Here is a 13,388-nt window from a genome sequence, read left to right on the forward strand (position 1 = left end):
AATGCTTTTCATCATTAAATAATATCAAAATAACGCAAACCTATATCTTATCTAGCTTATCCTAACTGACACTGTGATTAGCCCCAAGGTAAAATGATGACAAACTTGGAAAATATTCGTGTGTATTTGTCGTGCGTGTAAGAAACGACCTATAGCCTGAGGTAATTACCTGGCACATGTCCCGAGGTGATGACTACAGACCTGCTCGTGTATTTTCACAGGTACAAATGTCACCTGAGTTGGTAGTGGTCTTAAAATATTACGGTCATTGTACATTATTGAGATGTGCGTTGACGAGGGTAGCCTTTACGATAAGCACGGCATATTATTTGCTTGCAATGATGATGGAATAGTTGAAAGCTAAGAAACGGGATGAGTTTTGGAAGTTTGGGGATTCCGAATCAAGAAGTATTGTTGTTCTACAGATGATTTCTTATGCAAGCATCTGGGTCAGTTGATGATGTTGTGCCGCCAGGACATCTTGTACTTTACTGATTTCTCATTCTGGTGAATTTTCTCAACGAGTTGGACTTTTGTTTCGGATGGTCTGAAGTCGACATTTTAGGATGTCAGATATTCCTACAAAGTCGTCTTCAGACTACTTACGGTTGGTACTACTTATCTGTTTCTCTGACGTAATGAAAAATGGCGTTATCCATGACAATGACGCTCGGGTTGCTTAGATTGGGCAGCAGATCCACACTGACAATGAACTCAATATTCAAAAAGGACAAATACGGTATCGTTCTAGGACAGCTTTATAATGACACTTTGCGTTCTTCAAATGAACTGGCTTTTCGTTCTTGTTTTTTCCCCAGACAGTTTCGCCCTGATGGTCAATCAACCTAACGAGCAAAATGCAGTCGTTCTTTAGGTGAAATACCGCTGGATCTTGCTGAAAGTGGTAAATGAGTATTGTCAAAGAAATATCAACATTTTGAAATAAATAATTAATTAGTTCAAATTACAATGTTTCCTCCTGAATCGTCTTTCTAGTTTTGGGTTATGTTGATGTAAATACTTATAAATATATGAAAGATACTGTTCTGTTACTCCGTAACAAGTTATTTTTAGTGGTATTCACTCACTCCTTTTTAGCGGTATGCATGTGCACTCTTCTGCGTGGAGTTATCTTTTCTTGCGTTCACGTGCAAAATGGTCTCAGAGCAGGCCATGTGTTTGGGTTCTCACCCGGATTCGTTAGGCGATAAACCTCGCAACCCGTAGGCAATCATAGTGTGAGTAATGTCATTACTGTACTACCATTATGCGTATGCTCTTGTCAAATCTGACTTCTCATTCACCATTGTGTATTATCGTCATGTTGTTCGGTAATCTATGTATTGACTCTCACGTCTCGACATTACGTTTCACGTGTATACGCTATATGGAATATAGATATTTTAGTTATTGGCTGTTTTGCTTGTTTCAGCCATAATGATTTACCCTGTACTAGAGTCGAGAACACGTAATACAACCACAGTTAAGCCAGTAACTCGAGTTTATCGTTTCTTGAGGCTCCCGACTCGGGGTTATCTAAACCGCCAGATCCCCTACAGGGGTGAGACGGAACAGGTACGATTTTATGTGAGGAAGTGTCTCCTTCACTGATGCACACGGTTTCGTTATACAGTTATGTGGCTGTAGAATTTGGCCCATTGTCCGAGCCTATGTGGGTACAAGTTGGCTTAGAACCAACGCGCTATGGTGAGTTACGATGTGTCTGTGCCCAATGCAGAATCAACCCGAGCCTTAACGTCTTAATTAATTCTTTGACTTAGCACGCAAAACAGAACGTCGGTGTTTAAGAAGACTGCTAATATATTCCACTCTCATAGAGAAATTGTTTCTGAATTTAATTAAATCAATCTAATTAAAATCACATCTGAGGACAAAGATCTGAGGACATCCCATTAAGGGTCACGTGACGTGATCCGTAATGGGATGTCCTCAGATCTTTGGTTAGCGGTAGCGAAAACTAAGATCTGATTTTAATGAGATTGTAATTAAATCAATCTATTGTTCCAAAGGCGTAAAGTTGTCACTTTGTGTCGCACCCACACACCCTCAACATGTGCGACACCTCACGTGTCAACTCAACCATTGTCTGAAATTATGTTCTACATCTATATCCTAGACGATACGTATGGCACGACATGCTTACCCTTTTCGCGAAACCTGGTGTCATCACCAACTTTCAGTGATTCATGATCATTCATTTAATTGTCACTACTATTATGCCTTATACGTCTAATACAGTCTATATATATGGAGGCAGGTTATTGACATTTTATATTTACGGAACAATAAGGTCAGGAAGGTTACATTGGACATAATCTAATACTCACGAATAGCCAAATAACATATTTGACGTAGAACAAGGTCGGATGGTCAGGCACGACCAGGTCTTTACTTACATTGAGTAATCATAAACGAAGCATGTTTATGTACATGTAGTTTAGATATGGCAAAAGTACTCACTGATAACAAGAGCAATGACAGCGGCAAAGAGGATAGCTATTATTGAACCACATGTGGCTGACACAACTATTAAGTTGTGGGGATCTGCAATGAAACATATGAGGTTAAAATGTCACTCAGTACGTGTAGAAATATCTGAATTCATCATCATGCTTTGTTTGAAACAGCAATTTTGAAAATTCGATATAACAAATGTTTCAGGTTTTAACTTTGACGTCAAGCTATCCATATCCGGCATTCAAACCGTGAATCGGGTGGTCTGGCTCGGTGGCTTGGCGGAGTTACTCTGACAGCGTGGGACATTGCTCATAAGATCAATCACTGGTGTGTGTAATCAAGACTCGATTATTTGCAGGTCGCTGTCATACAGATTGAATATTGCTATGATTATTATTATGTTATAACAAACAGAACATAAAACTGACTATTGCAAAGAGGTAATAGCATCAGTATGTGCGTATTTACCTGTGGTTGACTCAGTTGTGTTGGAAAACGATGGAAAATCGTAGGTCATTTCTGGAACAAAATGTTGAAATCACCACTCTGTCCTGTGTTCCTTCAATAGTATAAACTTTGTCATTTTCGAATATGAAGAAACCTTAACTAGTTATGTTAACATATGAACTGGAATACAAACATTCAATTACTATCATAATTGTATGATTAAATTTAACACAAATGGATTTAAAAAAACTAAAATACTTTAACAGTATATCACAATCCATTCGGTGTTATGACAAGGTTATGTTGTCACGAGGTACACTTACGATCACGGTCTGCTACAAACATTATTGCTGATTTGTTTCCTTGAAATTCAGCATTGGCCCATACCTATGCAAATATGAATTTACGTCAAGGACAGCATACACGAGGAGAGGATATTTATGTGTATAAACTAGTACTGTTAAAGTTTCTGTTGTCAAGTATACTTATTTTTATTGATATTAAGCAATACTTAATTTTGACCTTTTTTACATATAATTCGTTCTATAAGATAGTATATCACGCCGGGATTAGATATGACCGATATTCTAGGTACAAGATCAATGTATCGAAATAACTTAACACTAACAAAGGCACCTTGCATCGTTCGTACCTGGACAATGTACTGCCCATCTGGTATTACGGGCAGATACACCATGTGGTAGTAGGTGCACGAATCCTCAGGGTAGAAGCTCCCGGCCGTCATCGTCATGGATATCTGCATTATGAAGACATACGTCGATATATACATGTAACTGCACACGTCATGAGAAACGTCTATAACAGCTTCTACAGTGATATACCCAGCCCTCACACACTTCCAAACACGATTTAGTGATGTTCTCAATGCTTGTCACAGAAAGCGTCTGACGGGATCGGGCGGTCAGGATCGCGGATTTGTTTGATGCATGGCGTTGTATTCCAATTGCGATTCCGATTATTTATAATTACCAACTGGCGCCACTAAGCTTGCAGCAAACAAGCTTCGCCTGTAGACTCAAACTAAATGCAAACTTGCAAAAGTTCATGTGGGAATATGTATGTACGAACTCATTATAGTGCATATGGCCGTTCGCCAGAAATAAGTATTCCTTGGTTTAAAACGACTGATGTCAGTGCAAAAGGAAACATACTTGAGTTTTGGCACAATTTTTACTATTTTGTAAATGTTGTTTGTTCACATGGAGGAGTGTGATATGTGTCAAACCTTAAGTGATGTGTGTATGTTGTGTTCAGTTATTTCACGGTGGTCTATTAATAATCGAGACTGGATCAACATATACAAGCATCCCTACATCGATGTGGCATTTGTTTTAAGTTTTCTAAATTTCTGATCTTCAATGTGCATCCACTTTCAATTCTGATACATATATTTTCCGTGAAATAAACCATAAAAATGGCCATTAAGAAAACTACCAATGCAATCATTAATACATGGACAATAGAAATGATTATGCAAGATCGTACATATATAGAATGCCAAATTAACAACGGATGCAAAACACAAATTCTACTCCGTGGTCATTGCTAGTTGATAATATAACCAATGCGGATGACTGAGCACTGATTTAATGCAAAAAGTAAGCCAAGTGCTCCGTGCTTAAGTGCCCTACATTGCCTGTGTAGGAGATTGTGTAGCTTGTGATCCTTCCATTCCTCATCTTCTCGGGGGGACATTCCCACGTGAGTTTGATGGCCAGGTACTCACTTGGGACAAAGTTGACGCGGATATCCTGCACTGCACCAGGAGCTAATGTAGAGGAGCCATAACAAGTCATTTCAACCTATTTAAAATTAGGCATATTTAATGACATTAAAAAATCAGGTCGTGTACATGTACAGAAGTTATAGAAAGGTGATTTGAATGGTAATTTCCTTAGTTAGCAATTTGGTTCTGGCATCATTTCAATATATGGTTATTTTGAATGCTTAGGCAATCTCACTTACTAGAAGACAGCGTTCTGACAGCTTTGGATGTTGCCACGTTTGAGGTTCCAGCACTGGTGCTGGCTGTGATGGCAAACCAGTACCTCCAGGAACTCAACAAGTCCGTCACCTCGCAGGAACTGCTATTCTGACCTGCATCACAAAACGGCATAAGTCAAGTCGATATAACAATGGAATACAAAGTTTTAACTGTTCGTGTCACATTTCTTTCTCACAACATAGAACACCCACGAAGACACCACAGTGCACTAAATAAAACAGTAATTTGTAATCGCTCCCCTAGTTTTCAGTCGAGTTCGATTACATGACGCTAAAACTAGCTATCCAATAAAAATTACAAGGTACTTTCACTGAATGCCTTGTTGTCTGCTGTCGCAAATACTAGTATACATTTACATGTATGTGGGGACGACTTGTAATGTCTTAATATTCTGAGAAACATCTTACTGTCGTCGGATATATAAGTACATTTAATATGCCATTTCTCTCTATTTACTTTTATGTACGCTTCTTTTCTCACGCTTACTCCTTGTTGTCGTACCACACAAATAATATACAATAATAATAATATAATAAATACAAACAATAAGAGTTGTCTTTGATAATCTCCTTGGTTTTCAGCCAAACTTCAAAGCGACCAAGGTCAAACTTTGTAGGCAATATCAGCAAGGAGTTATGTTAACTGACAGGAATTCGGAAGACTCGAACCATACCATATCATCCCCTTTTATGTACGCTTCTTGTCTCACTCTTATTCCTGGTTGTTATGCCAGTCTCGTGTGCATTCCTGAGGAGTGACGTGGACACTTTCAAATGTCATTTTATGTCCCACCCCAGTCGAGGATAGACGCAACGTTTTTCCTCTCTCGTTTGGTCATCAATTGATATTGATGTCATATATATGTCACGTAAGATTGTGAGTGAAAGATATGTTTAAGTTCCATATATGTCTATCGTGTATTAAGTTTATTATAACGCAAAATATTAAAATAATTGTTACTTTGTTACTTTTAATTTGTGGCGTCAAAAGAATTCATTGCTACAGCTAATCGATATAAAGTAACAGCTTTAGAATATTGTGTTCAGTCATTTACTTCTTATGAACAATGATACAATATTGTTTTTAAACAATATATTCATATAGCATTTTTATATGCTTAATATTTGTATTTTCTACTTTCACAGATAACATATCCTTTTAACCCCATCTTCACCGCCTCAGTCTACTTAATTAAATCATCGTGACGAGGACCCGCGACATTACAGCTAAATTTACATTGGTTTGATTGGTTCTTGATTTCAAACTGACGAGAATGCCTCTCCAAAATAAGTGATTAGGTACCTTGAGATGATGAGATCAGGTATGGTTGCGAGTGGGTTGAGAGAGTAGTTATTATGATCGAATGCATATTTAAAACACTCATGTCAATCGTTTACATATTGGTATGTTTCTTGTGGTAATGGTTTGAATAAGGTATTGTACATTCTTATTATTACGGACCAAAACTTGAGTGAGTGTTTGGTTTAACGCCGCTTTGAACAGTTTTAAGGTTTCATGACAGCGTGTCAGCTTGGTTTTGTAAGAAAGTCCGAAGTGATGATGTAGGCCATTGACATGTACCACTTTGGTGAAGCCCAGCACAGGCATGGTACTCTCAAACCTTGAAACATATCCATGGAAACCGGGATTCGAACCACGATCGTAGGTTTCCGGCACACCTAAAGGGCTCATCATTGCACAGCGAATTCCAGCGCCTTATACAACGTTGCGACCTTTTATCCCACAAAACCCCAACATGTCACATTCTATATATGTTCGTCTGTTGAATCGTATGTTTCATAATCACGCAGGCTGTTAAAGTCACATGTACCCAAAACAATATAAATTGGTCAAATGGAATACACGCTCTAACCTTCAACTTTGTATTCACGATGGATAAGGCAGGCCCCAGACTCCCTGTCGTATGCGATTAGAACCGTAAGGTTGTACCACATAGGCCCGGCATTGTGGGAAGGAACGTCCCATTCAACCAAGATGGCGGACTGGTTCTGAGCAGTTCCCCGGATGTTGGTCGGCGCTGCTGGAACTGGATGGTAATACGTAGTGTTACTGTGAGACGATAGAAAGACATAGCAACCATTTATGCCTGCAATATCTGGCTACGTGCATTTAAAGCAGTCTTTCATTTACATATTTGATCTAGTTTATGCATTATGTTAACAATCACATGCTGGAGAAATACAAACTTGTATCATGTACTGCTACGGCGTTTAAACATGGCCTTTATTGCAGGTCATTGCTAAACACCAACCTTACCATCATCAACAGATAAATGTTGGTCATACGTATGACAGTAGTTGTTCTGGAGTTTGGTTTCACGTCGAGTTTTGCAATATTTCAGCAAAACTTCAATACTTCGATTATTACAAAGCACAAATCATAATGCACCGTGAAATTAGTTAAAATAATTTCACTTATATCCGTAACCCTCTGGGTAATATGAATAGTGTACCCTATCCCATAGTACCCACAAGTAAACTCGCACTTTGGTCTTCGGGGTTATTGCCAAACGTCTTAACCGCAGCGAAATCCATCCGTCGTTCACACACGAGTATGAAATTATCATATCATATAACTTAGATAACAAATGGGTGTCATTTTCAAATTTGAAACTCATTTTGGCGACTGTTCAAATGTCACTGTGTTTTATTAAGTGGGTCAAAGTTACATCCCAATACAAAAAAGCATTCTAATTATAAAGACCTACGTATAGAATAACCACGGTCTACAATTCATTGCAATACTTACTACCAATATGGGTCTTCTCTGTGAGTGTTGAGTTTTCCCCTATTGTGGACGTTGCTGCAGCGGCAACAATAACAGCGTATTCTGTGTTCGACTCCAGCTTAGTCACGTTGTAAGACATGTTACCATGGCATTGATCATATGTCGCAGTCACGCCAGCGTAATTGTAAGCGCAGTGGACCTGGCGACGACACAAGAGTCAACACAATAAATACATACATAACGTATAACGCACCGACCATTAAAACTTCCAGCCATGTAATATTGTCAGCGCAGTGGACCTGGCGACGACACAAGAGTCAACACAATAAATACATACATAACGTATAACGCACCGACCATTAAAACTTCCAGCCATGTAATATTGTAAGCGCAGTGGACCTGGCGACGACACAAGAGTCAACACAATAAATACATACATAACGTATAACGCACCGACCATTAAAACTTCTAGCCATGTAATATTGTTACCCCCCCCCTCCCCCCCCCCCCCCCCCTCCACACACACACACACACGGATAATCAATTGGTCGATCACATAGTGTATAGATAAACAATGAAATCACTATAACGAGGACGGTACCCTAATTGTCCTGGCCAGCAAATATCCATATATGAAGGAATCTTTTCCGAAAGGTAGTCGGCCAGATCCCTGTCTGAGGTCCGCATTAATTGGCTATCACTGTGTGTGTTGTATTAAAAGCAATATATAGTAAACTATGCAATAGGTCAGTGAGGTCGCAAATATAGCATCACCTCACATAATTTCCGTTGTAATTTTCGACCAAAGATGGAAATAATAATATTACGTATTTTGACACTGTGTACAGTTTGCAAAATTAATATAATTATGATAGCGGATATTGATCAGATAAAGGCATCTTTGAATGTTATCATTGAATACTTTTCAAATCATCCATAGATAATCGTCCTGCGATATTTATATATATTTTTTAAGATTTTCTTATTTTTAAGATTATTGGATCAGTCTAGATCACAAATGAAAGCCTTGTTCTCAAAAGGGTTATGTGACTACATGTGTGAAATAACCAAACTCTGAATTCACTTACAGGTGCATATATACTATCATTTGGAGGGCAGAGGATGTAGACTGCTTGCACACATTCGCCTCCCTTGCTTATGAAGACGTCGTACTGGGTGAATGGGATACCACTTGTTGATGCCGTCCACGACAGACCAATAGACGAGGATGTCGTCACTGTGGTCTTCAAATTGTTGACTTTACCTGGGACTTAAAATATGTCAGTCTGAATTACTTCCTATCAAAGTATGAATCGGGTTGTGTGTGTGTGTGTGTGCGTGCGTGCGTGCGTGCGTGCGTGCGTGCGTGCGTGCGTGCGCGTGTGTGTGTGTATGTATATGTATGTATGTGACAAGACATACCAAACTCTGGCGTAGAGGTAGTGGCTGCCTCTGTTGTCGAAGAATCTGTAGTTGATGCCTGAAATACGCATAAATGGTGTAGGTGTGTGTTAAACAGATGTGAGGTGGAAGGAGGTAAACGTCGCGTTCAACATTATTTCATTTATAAATGTATGCCCATTTTCTAGTACTCAGCCCAATGTGCTACCATGCTGCAGATTAACATTGATACTCCACTCAGACTCATCCTTTTGCCAACGTTGCCAGGGGATCGAACCATTGAGCCTCCGCTCTCCAAGCAGACGCTATATCCACTAATCCACTGAGGATGTTGGTACACAGAGAAACATTGGGGTGACACATCATTTGCAGAAGGAAATAAGAAAGAATGTAATATGAATGTAGCTTTTGTTTGACATGATATCAAGTAGGGTTTGTTGTTCAACGAAACACTCAGCTATTTCCCAGGTATTTTACGGCAGCTGTAAATAACCGTGTTTGTCCAAGACATACCAGTGATGATAATGACACGGGACCATAGGGAAATATAATGTAAGCTGCGCTTATCATTTTCCAGGTGTTAATGTCATTTCTACTCATGTCAGTTCGTACATGCGAAATACATGAAATACACGTGTTAGCAGCACGTGAAGGACGTCCAGGAAGAGGAACAATAGTATACAAAACATTGTCGGCCTGGCAGTCATCTGTCCCTTTTTATCTCTTTAAGGGTTCAGCCAGAAGCGATGCAGGTCAAGAGCACTGATATGGTGTTGGTAAACCTAGCAACAACCTCAGGTCGAACGGGATTCGCAACCACAATCATAGGTTTCAGGCATTCATACAGGGGACGAAATTGCGTGGCCTTAGACGACTGGGCGGCCGATTACCTCCGCAGACAAGTGTACATGAAGTAATGTGAGTAGGTGCTGTAGCTGCAGGACCTCGCTTGTCTAGGAAGGTTTACGTTGGATCTAAACACTCACCGGAAGTACAGATCCAAAACTGATAGCTGCCAACATGAAATACCATCTTGAAACTACATGTATGTCCATTGTGAATGAATGCTACCGGGCTCTGGGATCAGATGTGGGATGTAAGGTGTGACAAGGACTACTGTGAGGAGATTTACACTGGATGACCAGCCAAGACAGGGCAATGTGTCATGTCAACAGCTGATAAGCCGGCGATAGTGTTGTCGCGCATCAATATCAGTATCTAACAAGCGAGAAATATGAAAACTTTCTGCTTAACGCAGGGTCCATTGTATTATTCCGACTATATATCATAAACATGCGTTTATGAATGACTATGAAATAATGATGACACGCGGTGACCGCGAAAAGATGAGCGTATCCTACCCACCGACGTCCTCCCGTCACACACACGCACACACGCACGCGCACACACACACACACACACACACACACACAAACACATAAGCAAGTAAACAATTGTCAACTATCGATAATATTTACCATCAGATAATATCTATTTCAGTTTTTATAAGTAAGCATTAATCTTCAATTCAGTTGGCATTTTGGGGACGTAAATGGTAGGGAATCGGGTTTTTGGTTGGAGGGGGAGGGGGATTCTAGGAATTTGTTTTTGACTTTTATTATGTTTTCTGTCGGGCGCTGCTACCAAAACGCATTTGTCTTGTGACAGGAGGAGCCAAACAATGTTTATGTCACAAAATATAACTTTTGCCGGTTTTCGGCATCTCCATCATTCCCCTCCAGTTTATCAAATATCAAATTGCCGCTCCATTAAGAATGAATGGCAGGACATTATTACTTACAAAGAAATAATTGTTGAAGAAGATTACAATTTGAATGTCTCATTTATCATTATTTAACGTTCGGCCCAGTACCATTCAGAAACTGTGCCTTAACGTGTGAGTGTTGCTTGTCAAATAAATCGAAGTTGAGAGCAAAATGCACTGACATTCTATCACGTTCAAGCCTTGTTGTCGCTACTTGAGATACACGATACAATTTCACAAATGAAGTACATATATATGTGCTATCATGTGTCAGCTATCAATCACAAGCAGTGGGCGACAGTTCACGTTATCATTGGATCAAAGTATCAAATTGAATATACTTTCGCCAGCACTTCGTATCATCACTACTTTAATAGTGATTAATATATATGTCTATGATGAAGTTGGAATAGTACAAAGGACTCTGGTTATCAATAAGGAAGAGTTTTGCTGTTTTTATTTTTCTACATGTGATCACATTGACGGGTTGTGGACTGTTCAGCTGTGAGTGTACAAAGACACTTTTCGTAAATATATTCTAGTATTCGAATGTTATGTTTCGCCACTCTGTGAAAATGTGAAAGTTTGCAAGGGCAGATGGGTCATTAACCTTCATGACTAACTAAGTGATACTGTAATATACTGAACAGCATTGAAAACGCACCACCATGAAAATGGATGTATTTTTATCCGGGCTTATGTCATATGAAAATATATAATTGAATGAGTAATATACGACGTTCTGGACGAAGCATGAAGTGTACATGTGTGTTTCAATAATGTTTTTGTATTAGATAATTAATAATACCATGCCACTGGGGTTCATGTGGGCTCCATTTCAGCCTTTTCAAAAGATGCAGTCACATAACGTACTTTGCTTGAGCTATGTTTCACATAGGGGAGAATAAGTTTGTCAAAGAATGTTCGAGATGTTAGGAGATAAGACAAAGTTTATTTCAAAAACTTTAAATTTTGAGAAAATAATTGAAATAACGTGAAAAAAATGAAATTTCGAGTATTTGAAATATACTTGAAATAACGAGAAAAAACATCGAAGTAACGAACAAAAAAATCGAAATTTCGAGTTTTTGAGATAATCTTGAAATAACGAGAAAATATTGTATAAAATCTCGAAATTACGAGAAAATAATCAAAGTAACGAGAAAACTCATCGAAGCAACGAGAAAAAAATCGAAATTTCGAGTATTTGAGATAAACTTGAAATAACGAGAACATATTCGGAGTATCTAGGAAGAACTCGAAATTTCGAGAAAACAATTGAAATAACGATAATACACTGTCAGTAAACTACGGTTATAACGAACACGCTTATAACGAACTGACGGATATAACGAACTTACTTTTTGTTCCCGACAACTTGCTGTAGTCATGCTGTATATGTACTTATAACGAACTACGGTTATAACGAACTAAAATTAGTAGTCCCTTTGAGTTCGTTATAACCGTAGTTAACTGTAATTTAAGAAAACCCCGTAATGCTCCCAAAGTGGCTCCATTTGACTTTCGTACGTTGAACCTTATCAAATCGAATTTTGATTCAAAGAGACCACTAAGGGACACAACGCAGCTGCAAATTTGGACAACTGGGCAACTCGTTTTCCCATTTTAGTCGCAAAGTTATTGTCATAATACATTTGTCGAGAAATATAAGCATACTTTAACACACACGGCAGTGGGTTATGTTCTGCAAATGAAGCGGCATATAAATCCACGTTTTCTGCTTGAAGCTGTCCTGTTTGTTCAAAAGGGAAATAATTGATTCAGCTCTGTTCAGCCCGTGCACGTATCTTGGATTATTTGCGACCACTGATCAGCATTTGATAAAGTATTCAAAATATAATCATTACATAATTTAAGCATACTACAAATTGTTTTTAATTAAACTGAAAAAATCACAGGGGATGCAAATGAAACTGTGGGGAGATTCAAGGCGCTCTGCTGACATATGTGAAAGACATCAAGTTCTTGCAAAAAATATTCACTGAGTGACATGATCCTTGAAAAAAAGACAGCGGGAATGGAAATGAGCTTTTTATTAGCACAGAAACGTGACTAGAAATGGCATTAACCAGAAACATTCCTTAATTTGCATTGATGTGATTTTGTTGAGATACAGTGCTGAACGCAGTGTGCATGACGAGTAGGATTGTATCCTTATCGCTTGCATATGTACAGTTAAAAATGAATTTTCCTGTCCAGAAGAGGCAGTAGCCTTGTGGTCTTTGGTTCTGCAATTCACTGTGCAGAGTGGCGTCCCTTAGTAGTAGCAGGATCCTGTGATCGCATGTCTAATTCCAGATTCGTCTTGATAATAACCCTAGTTAAGTGGTAGACGCGTACAACCTGTGTCACGTCCGGCTGGAATATGTTCCAAAGCGGCGTACAAACTTAAAGAAAACGTATTCAGTATGGTATATGAAGAGAGGGCACACATTTGCCAATGATACGTAGCATAGTTCTCTGATTAGTATTTAACAAATACGCAAATGGTGTTTGCCGCCT

At 38.9% G+C, this 13,388-nt stretch overlaps 1 protein-coding gene across 1 annotated transcript; it reads right to left on the minus strand.

The window, feature by feature from the left end:
- Window positions 1-757: 757 nt before the first annotated feature.
- On the minus strand, window positions 758-9,000 carry LOC124111735 (receptor-type tyrosine-protein phosphatase F-like). The gene is made up of 10 exons (XM_046471528.2): window positions 8,788-9,000; window positions 7,721-7,898; window positions 6,825-6,998; window positions 4,912-5,043; window positions 4,578-4,714; window positions 3,578-3,682; window positions 3,249-3,312; window positions 2,947-2,997; window positions 2,482-2,565; window positions 758-895 (listed from the first exon to the last, which is right to left on the minus strand). The coding sequence occupies exons 2-10, from the start codon at window positions 7,836-7,838 to the stop codon at window positions 846-848; spliced, it is 915 nt and encodes a 304-aa protein (XP_046327484.2). The 5' UTR covers window positions 7,839-7,898; window positions 8,788-9,000; the 3' UTR covers window positions 758-845.
- Between the last annotated feature and the right edge of the window lie 4,388 nt (window positions 9,001-13,388).

Source organism: Haliotis rufescens, unplaced genomic scaffold (assembly GCF_023055435.1).
Source record: "Haliotis rufescens isolate VD_foot unplaced genomic scaffold, xgHalRufe1.0.p SCAF_5, whole genome shotgun sequence".
NCBI lineage: Eukaryota > Metazoa > Mollusca > Gastropoda > Lepetellida > Haliotidae > Haliotis > Haliotis rufescens.

What these genes read in the sequence shown, in the direction of transcription:
- LOC124111735 (XM_046471528.2), bottom strand. Translation starts at nt 7,838, where the DNA reads ATGTCTTACAACGTGACTAAGCTGGAGTCGAACACAGAATACGCTGTT. An exon ending in TCGTGAATACAAAGTTGAAG is followed by an intron (nt 5,044 to 6,824) that starts GTTAGAGCGTGT and finishes TTTGTGATGCAG; the next exon opens with GTCAGAATAGCAGTTCCTGC. An exon ending in TGTCAGAACGCTGTCTTCTA is followed by an intron (nt 4,715 to 4,911) that starts GTAAGTGAGATT and finishes CCTCTACATTAG; the next exon opens with CTCCTGGTGCAGTGCAGGAT.